We start from the raw sequence: 21,666 nt of genomic DNA, 5'->3' as shown, positions 1-21,666 counted from the left end.
TTTATTCTCGTCCTTTAATTACAAGTTTTATGTAACATTCTTGCAAACTTCTTTTTGATAAACTTTTGTCACGGTTTAATAATTGCACAAATTCATTTTTCCAAAGAAAAGTAATACGAAGACGGATTCGAAGTGATAAGTTTATTCTGGAAATGGTCGATAGTCCTATTAATCAAATCTTAAAGAAACGAAGATGGGGAACAAACGGTTCTTCTGATTTGAATAAAATGCGTCATACAGACGAGCATGTGTATGACCAATGTGTTATCAGGTGCTCCCAGGGGGGAATGAGATAACGACGGATATGTCGTAACTATATATCTTTACTTCCTTTACATATCCTCTTTTTTTTTCTTTCTCATACATGACAGTATACCGACACATACGAGTGATATGAAGTGTCTTATTATGTTTTCAACCTTAATATATGTTTCAAAGTAGATATAATTTATAAGATAAACATCTAGAGACTGAGAATTTTATATATATGATGTTGCATGATATATTTCAGTGGTGCAAATTATATAATTTATCACATTAACAATATATTTTGTATATTTTTTAAAATAATTTTTATAAAAGATTGATACTTCTACGTTTAAAAGGGTTTCATATTCAGTGTGCTAAAAAATTCAATTTTGTCTAATTTTTTCTTCCACGAAAATATGAGCGATTTTTTTTCACCTGTTTTTTTTTCTTTCGAGCTAGTCGATTAAACTTGTAGTTAAATGCGGTAATCGATTTTCCTGAATAGTTGAGTCTGACATTTCTTCCATCTTTTTCGGAATGCGCACGTGGATCTCGCCTATAGGCCGCAAACGTTCCACGTGTATGAATGCTAGTGTAAATAAAATTCCAGACTGCAGTCTTCTCTCCCGCGTCGCTGCGGAACAACGACGGTACTCTCCAGGTGCACAAACTTCCGTTATCGTATTCCTCTCCACTGTCATATATTTCCCGAGTAATGTGTAGTGTCAGGGAACCGGTGCTTATCGACGAACATTTCGATGTTTTCTTTCAACCCTCATACCTTCGCTTGACGTTTTACTCATTTATGACTTTCAAGCACTAGAGCTACATATACGGTGCACAAGACGATAATTTATTTACACGTTAATAACATACAATTATTAATTTTTTTAAAGTAACGAATATAAATTGTCGAAAAGAATGAAGAATCTTGAGAAGATTGAAGAAGAATTAAATTATAATGAGAATTTTATATATAAGTTTCTCGAGAAATGGCTTAATCCCTTTTGATTTTAATGAAACCTATTAAAATTTTTTTTAATTTAAAGGTATTTTAATAAGTAATTCATACTAAAATTGATTTTTTTATTAAAAAAAATGTGATTTTTTTAACATACATTATTATGTTATATCTGCTCTCAGATGTGTGAAATGTAGACAGAATTAAATTCAGCGGATAATGTTTCGAATTTCATCACAATGTACATTGTACAATTACAAGGTTTGGAGGGAGGTTTATGTAGTATTTAAATACGCGTTCAACAGTTAATACTTTACAATCATATATCGATATGTACCTATGTATGTGCAATTAACAGAGAAAATTTTAATATTTCCATAAATATTTCTACTTTCAAGTACTTAATGTTATTCTTCAAAGGATTTATAAATATCGTAATGTGCAAACGATATTTATAAATATCATTAAGCAAATAAATATTACTATAAAAACGAAATATTTTCAATACGAATTCATTTTCTAAAATTAACGTAAACTATTAAAGATTTATTGGTTACTAAAAATCAATATTTTATATTTCTCAAGAATCATAATCATAACATGAAAGACGCAATTTAATGTTCAATCGCATTTAAAATTTATACGTTAAGTAATGATAATATTTGATAACCTGTATTTTATATAATCATTTGTTTTTGCTTGATATACGTACGATTGACGTTCGACGACTCGAGATGAGAACGAGGTCGAAGCTCAAAGCGGCACGAGGAACGGCCGCCCCGGAATCCGTCGGTTCCCGCGCAATTGTTGCGACAATTTAGCGCCGTTGTCTCCATCTCCTCCTTCGTTATCTCGCCAACAAGTTAATCTTTATAAATAGCCCGAGCCATGGTTATATTTAATCCTGACCCTCGCGGTCGCAGCTTCCATCCTTCCATGTTAATACTTCTCGACTCTGCATCGTCAACGTCAATTCAGTGCAAGACTTGATACTTGAAGCATATATAAGATTGAGATGAACGCGATATTTGTTCGTCTTTTTACTGTTTCGAAAAGAAATGCTTTGAAAAATTTAGGATACTTTAAACTTTTTATTTCCACATGCAGATCGGGAACATACATTACGTCATGTATTTTACTCGCATTGTCTTGATGTTGTTTTAACAAATCGAATACCTTGCCTTTTAACGTAATTTTACTTTTCAATATATCTATTTATCCTATAATTAGGTACCAAACCAAAATTTTATTGAAGTAAAGCTCACTTGTAACTAAGTAAACAATAAAATTGTTATTTTATTCGCATCACCAAAGATTGATGCGCGAGAAATTATTGTTTTACTGTCTATATTTTATAGACTGTCTATAATTTATAGACTACTAACAATTTGATAATTCCGTTAAGGAAAAATCGATTCCAAATTCCAATATCAGTAGATGCAATTTATCATAATTTTATTTAAAAATAGATAAAGACGTTTCTTTGATACTTGCATGAAATGAGTATTTACGCTGATAATCTGAATCGGTCTATATTAGGGACTATGTCAATTGAAAGACCTAACGGGATTACGACATTGATACGATATCTCGGAAGCATTAATCTTTCTCGAGATGAAGCGAGTACGCTCGTTTGAAATATCTGTCGACCGTACGTTGTCAAACTGTCTCTATCGCGTTGCTTCTTGTCTCACGCTTCGAGAGTCACCGCTCTGATATTTCTAGTGGTTCTTCGGTCAACCTAATTTCAGACATGACTGGTAATCGATCGTTTCTTAGGCTCTACCCCCATTTTCTCGCGAATATATACATCCATTTTACGCGGCCGAATAACGGCGCCCACCGCAGCCTCGCCGATCGATTGTTCAGTTCTAATTTTTCGCCACGAGAGAGAGAGAGAAAGAAAGAGAGAGGCAGGACCGCGGCATCGATTTTGCGTCGCTTTCTGGCTCATCAATGATAGCACATTGTTTCTGGCGAGTAGCGCGAACGATTCTTCAGGCAAGACCCGAGCAAAATGGTTCGTGCGAGTTAATCTTAGGGCTCAACCAGCAATAAAACTGGACTGCCCTTACATTCCTGGGTAATGCGTCGTCCGCTATTTTAAGCCCGGGGTTTAATAAACTTACGCCGCTTAATTAGAGCAACATTTCTCCTAACTCGTCTTCGTCTGCGTTTTCATCCGCCTTTTAACCGACCTACCAGACGTTTGTCCGCTAACGTGTATTTCTTCGCATATCATATATATATCATCGCACGTATCGTTAATTTCGCGATTACGATTGAGTATTCTTGTAATGGAAATATCAATGTCTTTTCATTTACTTTTTTTATAGTTTTAAATAATTATTATAAATAATCGTATTCAATGACTAATATTTTGAATTCAATTTTTAATTTATGTAATTGAATAATAAATGAAGTAAAATATAATGATATTATAATTGTAATTGATATAATTAATTCAAAATGTTAATTATTGGTTATTTATAGCGTCTCGCATATTATTGTAGAATAATTGTTTCGCAAAATTTGAATCGGATCTTGATCAGTTGATAGAGTTATAATTCATCGACGATAAACACTATATGGCGATTTAAAAATAGAGGCTGGAATGTATACGCTTGGCACATCATCGTCTAATTTTAGGTTGCCAGATGGAAAAGAATTAACACAATTTTTCACGGTAAAAATATTTGTGTTCCGCTAACATGTCTTTGCGAAAGCACGTTTATGCGTCGTAGGTAATGTATAAGAAATTGCATGAGTTGCGATTTTCTGCTTTTTCCGCTTGTTCCTCGTGCACTAATACGCACATCGAAGTCGCATGACCCGTATCCTCTGCCTCTACCTTTCAGTTTCCGCTTCTCTTCCATTCGGCTTGCTATAACACGAAGTTATACGTATTCGTTCAAATGTCGTATTGCTCGATTCGTCCAAATATCGTCTTTTTAAGGAATGACTCAACGAGGAATTGCGAAACACGAAATTACAGTCTTGATTTATACAAGATGATTCATTTTAATCTTATGGGGATCCTAAAGCCATCAGTATTACCGACTAAATCATATAATTTTTGTAGAACAAATACTTTTTTCTCTTTCACAGATTCGAAAATCCTTTTCCATAAAAGTGTACGCATTAATATGTATTTGTGAGGTGGAGTTTTGCCGAAAACGACCAAAAATTTCGAAATTGATAAATTTTTTACCATTTCTTAGTGTAACATGGCGTCAAGTTGTCAAGTTGTGACAACATTTGCTTGATACCAAAGTTTTGCAATCTATTTACGAAATAGTAATTCACAAACACGTAATTTGCATGAATAATCGAATTCTTAGAATTAGACGCTCTATCGCGACGAATTTGTTATACGAAAATTGACACAAACGTGCGACACTACGTGTATCATAGGTTGCGTGAGATATTGATGTGGTAGTATATAAAGACATGTTGATGTGCTGGAAAAACAGCGACCTCTGGTGATTTTGTCGGAGTTCGAGCTTCACTTTACGATCCCCTTAACAGGTAAATATTGAAAATATATTTTACTAAAAAACGATTTAAATAAAAATTGTATAGAATAGAGGGGGTGTCACCATAGTACGTCCTCTTCTGTACCATACAACTTTTATTTAGAATGTCTTTTAGTAAAATTGCATATTTTTGAAATATTTGTTAAGATTGAGTTACTTTGTATCTAACAATTTATAACATACGCAATTAAATGGTGCGGCTTCTTCAGTATTTATGGTTGGAAGAATGTCAAATCGATGATTCTATCCTTTTATTATTTTTGTATATTATTCTGTATATTTGATCTTTTGATGAATACTTAAACCAAGGTCTAAATTAGAAAATCTATTCGGTTTTGATATATGCAATGTTTTGACAGGTACCAGCATTGAATTAGTATTCTTCGTAAGATCAAAGTGCTGCTAATAGTGTTTCATTACGCTGTTTCTGTACGCATTCTCGCGCCGCGCGAGACTAGTTACACAGCGGCTAGTTTTAGAACGCTATTTACATCCGTCACGCATACGTCTTTTTAGCCCGTCTTTCGAATTTCTTCTCCCCAAGTTAGCCCTTTCCTGTCTTATTATATTAATAAAACGCCGGCACCCCTATGGTACTCATTTTCGCCGTACGCACACAGAGTACTTTCTCTTTTGTCTTCGTCCGTTTCTGTACTTTCCTCCCGCATGTTGTAGTCGTCATGTCTCTTTCTGCCCGTGACTATCACGCGAGCTTACGTGCGTACCGTGCCGTGAGCTGCGCAACGTGTATACGCTCAGACCATACTATGATACTATCAATGAATGACTGACTGTCTGGCGCGTGTGACGTGGCCACGCACATTGACCATAATGACTTATCTCTCATTTCTTCTCTTTTTTCCCTTATTTCTCTCTCTCTCTCTTTATTATACTTTTCTGGATGTTTGCCGTCGTTACGCAAGCACGCGACAAGCGTGTTTTTCTGACTCCTCGCACATGCGAGTTCTTAATATCATAGGAAGATTGCTAATTTGAAAATTTCTTTTCCACGTTTACTTCCTCCCCTCTTCTCTCGCACGTTTCGCCGTACGGATTTTCCCCTGTCAAAAATATATTAACGTTTAACATTTTTATAGAAAATATTAAAACATTTCTAAAATCGGTATAAATAAGAGTCTGTGACATTATACGATATTTTATCAATATAAAAAAAATAATGACAGTTCCAGTAGCACTTTTTATAGTTCTACAGTTTCTTATAAAAATAAGAAAGAGTTATACATTTTTTATACATGCTGAAGAACTAAAATTGAAAATTGGCTAATTTCACGCATATATAAGAAAAATGTAAATATTCCCACTTTTGGCTACAATTTAGTTAGTACTACTTGAGTTTTATCAGTGTATGTAACTTAAAAACAAAATTCCAATACCTATCAATTTTAATGCAACTTAAATATAGAAGACAATACGACACTTGGAGAAGTGTCGTGCTGATAACTAATCGCAATTCGAGCGATATTTCTCGTTAGTTGTAGCAGAATTCTATGCTTTACTATCATTTTTAAACAAAGTTTCGGCTACTACTTTTTCAATTTTGGTTTTTTAGTATAAAAAATGCAAAACCCTTTTTTATTTTTACAAAGAACTGTAGAATTATAAAAAAACGCTACTATAGAACTATTATTATTTTTTTTATATTAATACAATATCATGCGAACTTCACAGGTCCTATAAATAGAGAATGCACAATTACTTTTAGGATTTTATTAAATTGTGGCTTAAATGAAATTATTTTGACATTTTTTGCATTTATACTTTTATTGCGATTTATTAATCATAAAAAAATAATGACAATTTTTGGGTGATAATATTCATTAAAAAAAAAAACTTAAGAATCTGATCTCTAATCTCTAATAATTAAAAGGCTAAACTATTTTTTATCATAATTGGTATTATTTCTTCGCGTTATTAGGACAGAAATCAAGACATAATTTCTAAAGTTAATAATCAATACTATACGTGATAATACATTCACGGTTAATAATCATTACGAATTAAAACGAAATACAGCCGCTCGTTAAGCGGGTTGCCGTTTGATGGAACAACGCGAGGTATAAGCACAACCCAAAAAAAGAAAAAGGGAAGAAACACGTAAAAAAAAAGAAACGGAAAGAAGAACCGAACGAGAAAAAACGTATGTAATCGCGTACTCTCCTCATATTTTTCGCCCTCCACCCCCGCCTTTCGTCGTCTCTCTCTTATCCGGCTTGGTCTCCTTTCGTCTCGACCGTGTACAGCGCGTTCTCCGCTCCGTTCGTTCGCTTGTACGCCGTTTCGGTCTCTCTTTCGTGCTTGCACGCTCTGCTATCCGGCAAACATTAACGGCGCAGAGCGTACGATACAGCGACGTACGATGCAATCAATGAATGACGGTATAGTGCGCGGGACGTGCAGTGGCCGTGATGACTTTTCTTATCTACGCTCCTCTTTCTTTCCTTCTCTCTTCATACTGCGTGACCATACCCACACTGGCCTTTCCGTAGTACGCTTTTCTTTTACTCTGTACACGTACATGCACGCACGCACGCACGCACGCACGCATGCATTCGCATTTTCGCGCTCCCTTGACTCTTACCTCTTCCTCCACCTCCGTCTTTCCTTCCTTCGTCTCCTTCTATATACTCTCCCCTACTTCCTTCGTCCGGTTTGCCTTACTCGCGATGCGTATTCCACTGAATACAAGAAGGAAGTCCCCAGTAGGAATAGCTCGACAAAGTTAGGTATTTTTGTATTTATTTTACGAGGTCGAGTTTCGAAATTTCTGTGATTTCTCGTATAAAAGTACACAATCAGCATCTTAATATTATCAATTTTTTTTTTTTTTTTTTAAACTAAAAAAAGGTGGATTTTATTTGATTAGTTATTGCAATGCGATTAATAGCTGCATTCCGTTCATTTGCGAATATTGAAAAACTATAGTTCATGTTATGTATGCTATAGATTTTCAGTATACTCGCAATGAATAACGGAAAGCAGTAAAGTAAATAGGTTGCTTAAAAGATTAAATGTTTAGAGATAAAAATGTTTACTAATTGGAAGTTTAGATAACTTCATGCACACACATAGCTTACTTTAATTTTTTAAAGAAACATGCGAATTATTAGAGAATGAACAACATTGCTGAAAATCTGTGGCAAAAAGAATTTATTCATATTCCACAACACACACTGAGAAAACAATATTCTTAAATTTTAATAAATATTTATTTGAATAGTGTCAATTAAACATTTACTTATAGTAAACAAATATTTACTCAATAAAAAAAAATGATAGAATTGAATCAAATTAATGGTTCTTTCTCTATTAAATAAATGTATCCTTATATTTAATAAATATTTAGGTACTAACAACTTTCAAACAAATGATTTATTAAAATTTAATACATTTTTGTTAGTGCATATATATATGTATACAGATACTAATATTAATTTTCTATACCATTGTATTTATGAATATTATTTTTTTTATTCTAGAAAAATCTGTCTTCCACAGAATTCTTTCTGAGAATGTAACTGTCTTTATTCCTATTTCGAAGCAAGAAACACATAAGTTCTAAGTAAGTTTAAAAATCGACTATCATAGAAAACATTTGAGAAATCGAATTTTTTCACGTGGTTTTCACGTATAACTTTCCAAATGCTGGCTATATGTGAAGTTCGACAGATTCCTCCGATTGCCTCTATTATACTTACCTCGAAACTCTCATCAGAACATCGTTCTCGAGTTCGAGATACATGGGGAACACATTGGGAGTTTTACGTCGTCCTCTTCGTCGTCGTCGTCGTCGTCGCCGTCACCGGTCGTGACTATCGATCGGTCGCGGGCGTCGGCGTCGGTGCCGCTCGGTGGCGCCCCCGTCAGCTCAGGACGGTGGCGACGGCGCTCTGCGTCGCTGCCATCCGCCCCTGGGGGGCGGCGGGGGACAGCCGTGGAGGAGGAGGGGGGTGGGGGGCATCGACACGCAGAGAGCGATCGTGCCTTTGGTGGAGCCGGCAAGAACCCGGCGTGTACGTCGAGCCACCACGTTAAAAGCAGATTTATTAGCCGGTAGAGCCGCGTTCTTCTGTATCACAAAATATCCAGTTTGTCGTCTTTGTCGTTTTCGTCGATACCGTCATCGTCCGCTCTCGGTGGTGACGAGTCGCCGGTAGAGAGAGAACAGGATCGACTCGTGAAAATTGGCAAAGTGCGCGCGAGAAGTGCGACGATCATGGATTTCTTTCTTTTTTTCTTCTTTTCTTTATGTATCGGAGAACAAGTCGCGAATCTTGTCGTTGTCGTCGTCGAGTATATACTCGTCCTACCGGCGTATCGCGACTGGTATCCGCCAAGTGTTCGTGGAAATTCGGCCGAGACATGGCACTCCTCATCGTCATCGTCGTCGTCGTGGGAAGAAGGACGTTCAAGGATAAGTGGAAAAGTGCGACATCGGGTAGGACACGACAGAAATTCCGATGACGAATGATAGTGACGGGACTACGCGTGATCTCGGGTTAAATCATGCGTGTTAGAAAGGCCGGTCTCCGCGTTGCGCATCGGGAAGGAAACTTCGCGGCGCAAAGTTCACGAACAGCAGCAAATTCGTCGTCTACAACATTCCGAGGGATGTTCTCAAGGACATTTTACTACTGGATGCTGCAACGATGTTTTTCAGCATGGCTGACGCCGCGACATCGACGTAGGGTGGTTCTTCTAAAATATCATTGTGAACAATATCGCGGGATGATTCCTACCAAGAACGTGAATTTCTCGTTCTACGTTCTTGTGAAAATCATAAGGCACGGTGAAAAGCGGCGAGATGTGTTTGGCCAACCCACGCATGGCCATTTCGGCCAAATGATGTCGGAAAATGCCGGCCTCTCGAGAGCCCGTTTCGACATCCGGTTTCTTCGACACCTTTCCACTACACGGAGCAGTGATTTCGCTATTGCCTTGCGGGAAAAGCGACAGAACGAGTTGTTGGATTGAATTTGTCGTCCACCATCAACAAGTTTGCCTCATTAGGGAACTGGGCCACCTCTGCAAGTAGATTTTAAATGTCATTGATCGCGCGACCTTCGATGGAATTTCGCGTACAGTTATCACGTCATTCCTTCTTACCGGCTAAAGTGATCGACTGTCTTTCAAGCTTAAATGAGTGATCCTCGTGCGATGCGTGCGAATCGATTTGCGGAAAATGTGATGTGTGCGTGATTCGAGTGCGCGCCCTTGTCGAAATACGGCGTAGATATGTTTTATGGTGCTCAGCGCTCACCGTTATGTTGGATATACCTGAAGAAGCTCTTCCTTCTACCCTCGACATAAGACAGAGGAAATCATGCATTTTTGTAGTAAGACCTCTTCCGCTTTTACTTAGTCCTAGTAGTATATAGTCATGATAATCGTGATTCGATGCACAAAGTGCAATCCGATCTAAAAGTCACGATTGATTACCTGTTTCGTAGAACGGTATTGATATTCGTGACGATAGCTAAATAACGTATACTTTTTTATAGCACGACGTTAATCGATAATTTGTCGAGCTTATTTTGCTGTTGTCATCATCTCTAGGAATTTGATGATCGAAATGTTGCAGAAGTAATCTTGAAAAAAATTAATTTACTGAGATCTTTTACTTTTCTTTATAATTAAAAACATTTCAATATACAAATACGATAAAGAATAAATCACAGAATTAAATAAAAATATAGACTTCCTGAAAGAAATAATAAAACTGTATTGCTTTTTGAAACAAATTTGAAAAATCAATCAGTGATTTAATAAAAATGAAAACTGTAAGAACAGCTTTTCATATAATAAATTCAATTTCTATATTTATTAGTGATTGTCTAACCTAATTAACTATTTTCTCTTTTTATCTCTCAACGAATCTATCTCATTGGCAAAAATACGTGTAATTAGCGCGATGAGATATCTCGCGGCTAAAATCGAGTATTACGAAAGAGAAACACTCGTTGAATCGTCGTCGACATTCGCTTCGCAGTCCCGGAGGGTCCATAATGGTTTGTTATTGATCTATCTCCGCGCGCCTTCCTTACACTTTTCTTCTTCCTTTCGTCCTTCGTCCTGCTACCTTCGTCCATGCCGAGGACGTTGGGTGGTACACGAGGGTTCGGGAGGAGAGAGGAGCGGTGGGAGAAAGAAGAGCACGGCAGTCCCACGCAGGAATTCCGCGTACCCCGCGCACCGCACGGATTCCCGAAGCTTCAAGAGAAAAAAAAAACACCCTCTTACCCCCTGTTTTTCTTTTTTTTTATCAAGAATCTTACGAAAAGTTTCTGTAAGAGATAGAGAAAGGGAGAAGAGTCGCTGTGAAATATTTCGTGGTCACAGAGCTCGAGAAGAGAGATAAACGCTTCTTTTTATGATCGAAGCTAACCTCTTTTGATTTAACAAATATTGTATTCTAATATTTATAATTATTTTTTTAAATTATAAAGATGATATTGCTTAAATTATTCATCTTATTATAATTTGTATTTAAAAAAGTATGTGTCTTAATCTGTGATGAACATTTACAGAAAATCGATAAACTTAAACAAGAAAAGGATCAATATGAGATCTTTTTAATAATAGAAAGATATGTATAATAAAAATATATATTAATAGAATATATATTTTAACAAAAAATTAATTTTCTGTACATGTTGATTAAAAGATTTTTATTTTATTTTTATTAAAATAATTAATATTTATGGTAAAAATATTGTCAATTTTATGTGATAACTGTTAAATGTCTTTATTTTGTATAGCTTCCTCGTAAAATCAATGCATGTTATTTCAAATTTCCCGAAACCGGTTTCTTTCATGGTACAACATATTTTCCGAATAAAAGATCGAACATGTCTCTGGGAATGATATTAATACCGCATATAGACGTTACCGTGAAATTCGATCAACCGGAGCGGCGATGATTGACGTCACGACTCTATCGTCGGAATGCAATTAATATTGCATAAATGAGACCACCCCGCGAACTTGTATCAATTAGCACAGTTCTCGTCAGTGGATCTGTCTGTAATTCGCATATAATCATGTAGGAACTTTTACTCGGCGTGTGAGAACATTACATTTGAACGCGTGTCGTCTAATATACCGTCTTTATCGACGTGTCTTTATGCGCTTTGTAAAATATACGTTTACCCTCCTATACCCATGCAGTTAATGTAAGAACATTAAGCGCCTGCTAGTATAACCAACGAGGTACACGAATGTGTGAATAAGTAATGCAGCGCCACGATCTAAAAACCTTCTTTTCTAAATTGACGCAAGTCGACACAAACTTGTTGTCGATGAGGACTTACAGTCGTCCGATATTCGCGAGTGCAGCAGCAGACGCGACTTCATTTTATCATTTGCCGATACAGAGAGAGTACGCTACGCTGTCTGAATAATAAATATTCTAGCATCGACAGAAGCCACCACATCGATACCTCCGTATACATATGAACTTACCTCACTTTTCAGCGAAACGCTACGCAAAGTTAAACTCGCGTGGAGTGCTACTCTACTCCTCGCGAGAAAAGACTTTCGCTCGCCAACTGTCCGTTCTTCGTTTAGCCTATGATTATTCTGGTCTTGGTACCCATCTGTTATTACGATATGTTGTGGTGACATCCATCGAGTTTCGTGCGCTGCTGCGGAAGGGAAATATATTTGCCGCGTACTTCCTGATTATATGCTTCCTCGGGTAATCACGAATCATGCGAGAAAGAAATGCCTACATTGTAATATAATGCTAAGCTACTTCCTTTAACTCTTTTCACAATTTTCCCGTAAATACCCTCAAATACTCGATCGATCATATACGAGCGCCACAATAATGTCATAATTTCTGATATATATCTGAATCTCAATCTAATTAATCAAGACCAAATTTAAATTTCTTTCGAAAACCTAAACGCGTTTTTCATTTAAAGAATAATTAAAGCTACAGTTATGCCAAAGGAAATTTTGCTTCGAAACTTTAATACTACAAATGCAAGAAAAATGATCCGTATGATTATTGACGATAATAGAAACACGATAGTTACATTTTTCCGTATACAGTATTTATAAAACAGCTAATTCCCAAGTTATACTGGTTTCAATCTCTGTATCTCTGTAGATGAGTTATTGAAAACTCGCTATACGCGTTCATGCGAGTTTATTTTCTCATAGGATGTCTGGAAATATAAGCCCGATTATTGCTCGTGTCGCATAACATGACAAGATTGTAATTAAAATGGTAATCACACCAGTTCGATAAAATGCCATCTCCATTACAAAGCGGCCAACTACCAAGAAAATATTAATCTACATCCTTGAGCGTTTCTGCGTTTTATAAAAATAATGATGGTGCTCGGTGGATGGCTTCCTTTCGGACGCCGTTTCATCGTAATAACTGTAGAATAAGAGGGCAGTAATTACTTTTCGTGAGACTGTCACGTTTGTCGGGTTCGCCCTCCGTGCACTCCGCGCGTACTTCGGTTATTACTAACAATGAATAGCAGTGACCGTGTTAACCCCTCTTATGACAATTCATGATACGCAGTGCTTTGTAGAAAATAACGTTTTGCGGTATATTCACTGTAATAATAATAATATTTATGCCATTATACGCCAAACCCTTTTTCAAATTACACTTATGCATTCTTAATAATTAAATTAAATTATATTTATTATTTATTAAAGAGTACAATTAAATTAAAATGAATAGTAATTATTAAGTTAAATTATATTGAATTAAATTTTAGATAGATCCTTCTGTCATCGTTGTACTGTCATCGTCAATATTATCGTATTTATCGCAAAATATTAATTCGGGTACCTATATTAAAAATTCTTGACTATGTAATAATTTATTTCGAGATTTTCGATATTTGCGACAATTATCATTTTGTAAAAAAACGTTTACCAAAAGATTACATTGTACTACCGAACGACAAAGGTGTCGGAGATCTCGATAGTCGTGAAACTGGTCGGCGTTAGGCAGTCTGGATATATCGAGGCGCGAGAGAAGGGTCTTCCTCAGGTTCTCCGGCTTCGATCCAGACGGGGACGACCTCTCCCTCGCCGGAGGAAGGAAGGAAGGACGGACGGAAAGAACCGAGCTAGAGAGGCCGGTGAGAAAGAGAGGAAGAGAGAGAGAGAGGAAGAGAGTAAGGGGAGTACACGCATGACCCTGAACCCAACCGCCGTGGCACCCAACCCCCGGTACAGGGGTGCGAAGCCTCGGGAGAGAGAGACGCAGGAGAGAGAACTCGAGATAGAACGGACGAAGCAAGGGCGGAAGAGAGGAGACTATGGCGGGTGAGGGGAGAGATATACCATATATACGAAGAAGAGAGAATAGAAAGAGAGAGAGAGAGAAAGATGGAGAGAAAGCTAGAGACTACGCCGTCGAGAGAGAGTACAGTTCCCGAGATCAATACTCCCGCGTCTTGCGATCATTCATCTTGCCACGCCCCTCTGCTCTCTCCACACATTTCCTGTCTTTCTCGTTCCCTTTCGTTCATCCCCTTTTCCCCGTCGCTCTCTTCCTCTCTTTCTCACTCTTTCTCTCTTCCTCCCTCCTTCTCATTCTCCCTTGCTCTGTCTGTCTCCTGTCTCCCCTTTTCTCACCCTCCGCGATCTTCATCCCTCTGGTAGCACCCCTCATAGTCGTGGTCGCCGTCATTTGGCGCCCAATCGTGGCGCCTAATACGAATGGAGCAAAGGGGAGAGAACTTTCCGAAGGTCGCAGGAGAGAGGGAAATCTAAAGAGAGAGAAAGCGTGATAACGCACAAGGTGGTGGCTCCGGTTTCCTACGCACTGACTATGCGCGGTTCATGGGAAAATGACGATTTCTTAGATTCGTACGTGAAATTAAAAAGTGTATTGATTATTCGTAGATGATTATATGCATTATTTGATACACGCAGTAATACTGTTTTCATTTTGCTATTATTATTTGGGTTTATTAAATTTAAAATATTCGAAATAAATATTTTAACATCAGTACATATACAAAAAAATCGATATGTATCAATATATGTTATGTGAGAAACATCAATTTGAAAATGTTTATAAAAGATTGATTTAAACCCAGAAAATAACAGATGATTTACATGAATGTAATCAAAATGTATATGTATATATATTATGAATGTAATTCTCTATAATTTTCTCATAAATATATTTATGACTGATATATTTTATAATTATGTATATTTTAGGATAATTATGATAGAGTAATTTTAAAGTTCTTTAATATTTTATAACATTTTATGTGGAACATTAAATATATATTGTGTGCGTATAATATAGAATAATTGTTTTTCTCAATCGGTGTGTGTGGTTTCTGAGAAAATCTATTTTGAATACGCACGTTTTGTTATGTATTGACACTTATGAATGTTTATTGATCATACATGTAAACCACTTGACAAAATTTGTTTACATGATATTTATTATGAAACCGAATATACTATTGTCAGTTTTCACTGATCTTTTAACATGGGCGTATGGCAAATACAAAAAATTAATAATAAACATAAAGAAGTTAAGAGCAAAAGCTGGATTGAAATTGGTAATATTTAATAATCTTTATGATAAGATACAACATACGTTTCGACAAACAATCAGGTCATTCTCAATGTTGATAAAGTAAATATTATAAACGGTTACATCCTAATACAAAAAGTTTCCTAAGATTGAATGTTACTTGTTAAACGAATAATTAAACAAATTTTATCTTCTATTAAAAAATATGCACTATACATTTTGAACTTAGATTTTAATTATATTATTAAGATGTTATAACTTAATGTAAAAATCTTGTTACTTCTCTATACATATCGATACGGTGAGAATTACAGTTTTGAGTTCGAGATTCAATTATACGAATTACATTCTGTTAGAAATACATTCAGATGTAGATAGAAACAATCGCCCGATTGTAATAACAGTCATCAATTTGATCGTCTTATGAATTCATACTTATCTCCAATAACTAACTTTAAATTGTCCATTACAAAAAAATAAGCTGCAGGAACATTTGCAAACAGATGATGATGGTAATAATCCAACTATTCTAATTATTGTAAAGAAATTAATTAAATCAATATATTGTTGTACAAATATCAATATATTGCGAAACAGAAATACTTTTATGTTTGAAATAATCCTTTTCAAAAAAACGACGTCTATATTTTGTATTTCTTATTTCTCTTTCTACAAGAAATCATTTCCGATTATATCACGATTTACTAGACATCTCATATATAGATTATTGACAGAAACAGATGCTTGTCTGACGAAAACAATAGTTCGTGGAATACAACGGAAATAAAGCCAAGAAATTTTCTGATTTATGTTACAATAAAAAAATGTTTTATGTTGATGACGTGTTGAACATGATTTAAATGAATTTTTGGAGTCAACTTCTACCTGTTTTGCTGAATATATATTGAAAAAATGAATAGATTAGAGAATGTATCACGTATAATGAAGAAAAAAATTTTGAAAAAGATACTCGTTTTAGACAGAAAAGCTGGTAGGATTCGTTTTGTGATAAAGGAAGTTCACCAATCAGATAAGTAAAAATATCAGATGATGAATCGATATATCGATTCTCTTTCCAGTATCTCGCGCTGAGTTTGCTTTCTTCTTGTATTTTTTTTCCATTTTCTTTCGATGACTTACCGAAGCAACTGGTGTTGTTCCATTTTGCTTTTTCCCTTTTTACTTTTGCCGTAATCATTTTAAGGATATCGTTCCTTCGTTTATAAAAGAAGAAAGCAGTTGCCTTAAATGAAAATAATCCATACAAAAATACAAGGAGCAATGTTAAGGAATAAATTATATGATTATTTAAAAAGTATTTAATTTGCACAAATTCTCAGAGATATTGAAATCTGTGTAATTTTTTAGTAAGTTTATTTTCTAACACTATAAATATGAAAACATATCCTTAATTTTTTGTTTCTTATGTATCATTTCTCTGTATTTATAATATCAAAATTATCCTTAAGTTATGATTATTTACAAGTATTTCATTAAAAGAGTAATTACAACAGATGATTGCATTTCTCTCTGTTTATTCTTAATATTAATTTCGTCTTGTATATAATTAAATTGTATTAATTTTATGACACGACATAAAAAAAATAGAAGTAAAGTTGAAAATAATTAAAATTATACTTAAAAAATAGATCTGTTAATTTAATTATTGTTCGTAAAAATCATTATGTGAGTAACTTTTGTCATTACCCTTAGAGAAATGTAGAATGTGTTGTCATGAAAATTTGGCATAAGTGCAAGAATTAATCTAATTCGAAACTCAAGTGTGATCGCACACACAGTAAACATGTGTTAACCAACTGTTTGTCCTACTTCATTGTCTTTCGTAACTTCGCTAAACAGATAATGCAGAATAAAAAAAAGAAGATCGATAGAACTCGATTCTAAGCGAGAGTGTTAAGGGCGGCGAGGAAAATCAAATAGTAGCATTGCAGGGTAGACGAGATAGAGAATAGCGAGGAAAAACGGAGATTTAAGTAAGGGCGAGGTCGTTCAAAGTCTCGAGGATGTCTGTGATATCTTCTCTTTTGAATCGTTTCCTTGCTGTTATCGCATCACCTGTCGCTGCCATCGTATTCGTTACATTCGCCGACCCTTCCGCCGCCGGTGGCTTCGTTCTTCATGGCGGATAAAAAGAAATCGAATTACGGGTGGAGGCGTACGATCTGTCTACGATCGATTTGGTCATTCTTCTAAGGTCAATGTGAACAATTTGTGTTAGCAACCGTTTTTCCGATAAATTATTTTACCGTGCGCGTGTCTCGACAAATTACCTTAAAATTTGTACGTTCATATTTATGGAAACAGTACAAACTTGCTGAAATTAGTTGAGAAAAACAAAAGCCAATTGCCACGTTTGCGATTGAATATTATTTGATCAAGAAATTATTTATAGCACAAATATGTTTGAGCTCGTTAAGATTGTGTATTTATTTTTATTTCCAAATTTAAATTTGCAAAGCAAAAAAATAATGACAATATTCATGACAATTTTAAGAACTTGATTTTATCATATTATAAAAAAAAAAGTTCTAATTTATTTATAATGAAAAATACTTAATAATCCGTCTCTTATATGAAAATTTGATATGTCACAGCTTTAAACGTCCCTTAAAAATTATTCTCAATGTATTTCGATATGTTTTATGACATGATTTTACTAATTTTGAATCTATCGAATTTGCAGCAATGGAAGCCGAGGATGACGAAGAGATCATTGACAGTGAGGGCTCCAGAATCATTTTTTCGTCAGGTATCAAGTGCGATGACGGCGGTGACGAAGGCGGAGGAGACGAACAGCTCCTTCAAATCAACCGGCTGCAACAACACGCCAGCTCGGAAAAGAGCTTCAATCGGTAAGTAGATCGTTTCGTTCTCTAAAAATCCATCATTTATGTTGTATGACTTTATTCCTCTTGCTTTGGCAAATCCTTCACGATATATACGGAATATGCAAAGTGTTGGCCGTATAACTACAAGCTAAATAAAAAATACGGAGCTTCCTCTCAGCGATCGTTCGCATGGAAAGACCGAGTGTACGACGATATACATCGTGCGAGAGATGTCGATCAATCCAAACGCATAGCGTAGATTACGTCGATGTGTCGCTATGCAAAAGCATTTATACCTTCTGCTTTGCCCGTTATTTCATTATTTTGCACTTCACCGTGATCCTCTATTCAGTCTCACGATGTATTGAATAATTTATTTACGCTCTCAATGCTACAGTGGTCCAGTAGTTCATTTTGATGACTGGAGATATATAAAAGAGTGTACATTATATTTACAGTGTAATTATAGTAAATACATAAGTTACACGAAATAGGTAAAACCTAAAACATGCACAACAATTCTATCACACCAGTTACAACACAGTAATACAACACAGTGTAATAATTATTGGATTATTTGAATAAGAGAGAGAGAGAGAGAGAGACTTATATAACACTTAATCATTATAGTATATATTTGCTCATAGGCAGTACCATATTATTGTCTTAAAATTTATTAGAGAGATTATTTAAACAGAAATTTTACTGATTAGAAAAAACAGTACACTGAGAGAAAGGATTTTATTAATTTAACAATCAGTACCTTTAACAAGTGATCGGTAAATATGTGACAACAAAATTGATTTGTTGTGATTGCTACTAGTCTGCTATACCAATCAATTATTAATAATAGAAGTAAACTATACAGAACCTAACCTATCTTTTGGATAGACTTTAGGATCGTTTATCATAGAAATCATAGATGATCGTGGGGTCTTAAGTAGGAAACTGACCAATCACAGTCAAATATAAGGAGAATACTTAACTAGAATTGGTCAATTTTTTACGATTTGAGACCCTACGACCGTCTACGACTTCTATGTATATATATGACTCTTTTATTTGCTAGCGATACTATTGATTATTTGTCACATTGACGAATGAGAAATAATTAATTTGCAATAGTAACTAATCGATTGTTTTCTTAACAAATATCACATTTGTTTTCCTTTGACTTCTTCCTATAACAAAATCATTTCTCTCAGTGTAGTTTCTTTCAAGCTAAATCGCTGTGTAGTTTATCTCATGAGATTATGCTTTGTAAGCTTATATTTTATATTCATCATGATTAAATTTAATAAAACAAAATACATATAACGATATATCTGTAGAAAGTTCTAACAAAATCGAACGTAGCGTTCTCGAAAATCATTCTATTTCTTTTCAAGTTTCTTTCTCGCAAATTGCCGAGTGAGTTTAACGAACTTTCTCCGTTGGGAACGCCGTGTTTTCTCCCAATTTCTTCAGATGCTTATTCTTACCCTTCCGCCCGACGGCTCATATCGGCGCAGACAGAATTCGCTTGAACGTATTACCTACGAGAAGAAGAAGAAGCTGCTATGCACGATTCGGACGTTGTGAGCACGGACTAGCCAAATATACACGGTGCGTCAGCGTCGCGGCGCGCGGCGTCGCGTCCTCCCTTCTCTGCGCCGTTTCAACTGCCGGGCGCCTCGTTTGAGGTCATCGTCATCCGGCCTCTTTCGCTCTCTTTTCCGTACGTGCGACCATCCCCGTCTTCCTTCTCTTTGCGGTATCCTTTATACCGTCCCTTCCCCTATCTGTCTTTCTCTCTTTCTCGCTCTCTTATTTTCATTTGTCTTCGTTCTCTCGTTCGGGGCATTCGGACGCGTCTCGGATGAGCGAACTTTGAAGCAAGTATACGTGGGTATACGTCTATGTTCGCAAACACAAAATCACCCAGGATGTTATCATTGCAAAATTCAGAAATCGATACAAAGATAGATGTAATTATCGAAATAAAAACGCTATTTCTTAAAAACTTTTATTTTATATTTTTAAATCATAAAATCACAGAAATTATTCTTTAACGACATTCTTTATACTTCGCACATTATATTTATAATCTCAATGGCGTAATTTTTTACAACGCTTTTATATTTTTTTTTAAATAATTGTAGAATAAGGAAAATGATTATTGTATTTGATGTTGTGAAAAATACAAAACGGGCAGACATTTTCATTGTAAAACTAATTGTCAGACTAAATAACGTTCAATGTGTTTTTTTTTTGCACATTTAACATTTCTTTAACCTTCAAGTATTGTATCAACTAGATTTATCGTAATGAAAATCTTTGTGACCTTATTAAAAATTCTCGGAATTATTACGCGCGTATGTAACTACAGGAAAAATATAAATCTTCTACGGTAGAAGAGTTTTCGATTCGCCTCGCGGTTAAGTGAACCTAGGCAAAAAGCGGAAATAGCGTGCTGCCCCATACGCCGGTGAAACCGCCGTTGTTTTTTCGCAAACTGTAGTCCATGCACGAGACCGTACCTACTAAGAATATTAGCATACGCGCGATCGAACATAATTGTGCCTTCCACGAAAAGATATATCAAACTTTCAAGAGAAACGTCCTGATCTTTGTTCGTATTGTCTCAGGTTTAACCCTCCTAACATTCACGAAAGGACATAAAAAGTTTATATGTGCTAGTGGTATCAATCGACGATAAAAAATTAATTTGTGAGGATTGTTATTTCAGTTAAATTATTATGTTGCAAGACCGACAATATACGGCACACGGTTTGAGATAAATACATTTAGCAATTTATATATAATTATTATTCCAACATCTACTTGACCGTATTTGGTTTAATGTACTTTCCAAAATCTTTGGAATGGACTCTAACTCTAATCTCATTCTTAGAAATTGATAATTAAGCGACTCTTCAACATTGACTCAATTGTCACTCTTTGTCACTCTTTAGAATTAGATTCTACTCCAAAGATTTTAGAGAGTAGTTATGTGGATGTATTCGTACATATCGGTTGTTTTCTTATTCTCAATATAAAAAATATATAAAAAAGTACAAATAAAAAATACATATTTGGATAGTTCTTTTTATATATGAACATATTTTAGATATATTATAATGCATCTACAAATCGATCAAATTGACGGTTCATCTTTAAGTCGATAGAAAAAAAGATATTTCTTGTGGAGCGTAGTTGCGTGTAATTTGCGCCGACTGCTCCAATACGTCGCAGCGTGTAATTAAAGGCGTGTTTCGTAACCGCTCACGCGTTCTTGGACGGTTTCCGATTACCCACGGTTAGGGATAACGTGCGTGTATTACACGCTCATAGGATTCCACGTGTAACCATGTAGTTTCTTCCGGTGTACCGGTGTATATGAGCCCAGAAGACGTCGAGTTAACGTAGAAACCAAGATATTCTCGGCGAGCGAAGAATATCACAGGCATGACTACGCTCACTCTTCTCTCATGGAACTCGTGGTATTAAATTAATTTTTCCACGTAAAAAATTAATACACGG

General features: G+C 35.6%; 1 protein-coding gene across 1 annotated transcript in view; it reads left to right on the top strand.

Annotated features, from left to right (window-relative positions):
• LOC108725578 (serine/threonine-protein phosphatase 4 regulatory subunit 1) overlaps positions 1-21,666 on the top strand; it is a 143,779-nt gene that overhangs the window by 8,969 nt on the left and 113,144 nt on the right. The window contains exon 3 of the mRNA XM_018452677.1: positions 18,000-18,168. Within this exon, the coding sequence (XP_018308179.1) occupies positions 18,000-18,168 (169 nt within the window). The remainder of the gene's footprint in view (positions 1-17,999; positions 18,169-21,666) is intronic.

Source organism: Mycetomoellerius zeteki, unplaced genomic scaffold (genome assembly GCF_001594055.1).
Source record: "Mycetomoellerius zeteki isolate Tzet28-1 unplaced genomic scaffold, Tzet1.0 scaffold35, whole genome shotgun sequence".
Taxonomy (NCBI): domain Eukaryota; kingdom Metazoa; phylum Arthropoda; class Insecta; order Hymenoptera; family Formicidae; genus Mycetomoellerius; species Mycetomoellerius zeteki.
Note: the sequence above shows the minus strand (reverse complement) of the source record. Positions and strands in the feature narration are given on the sequence as shown.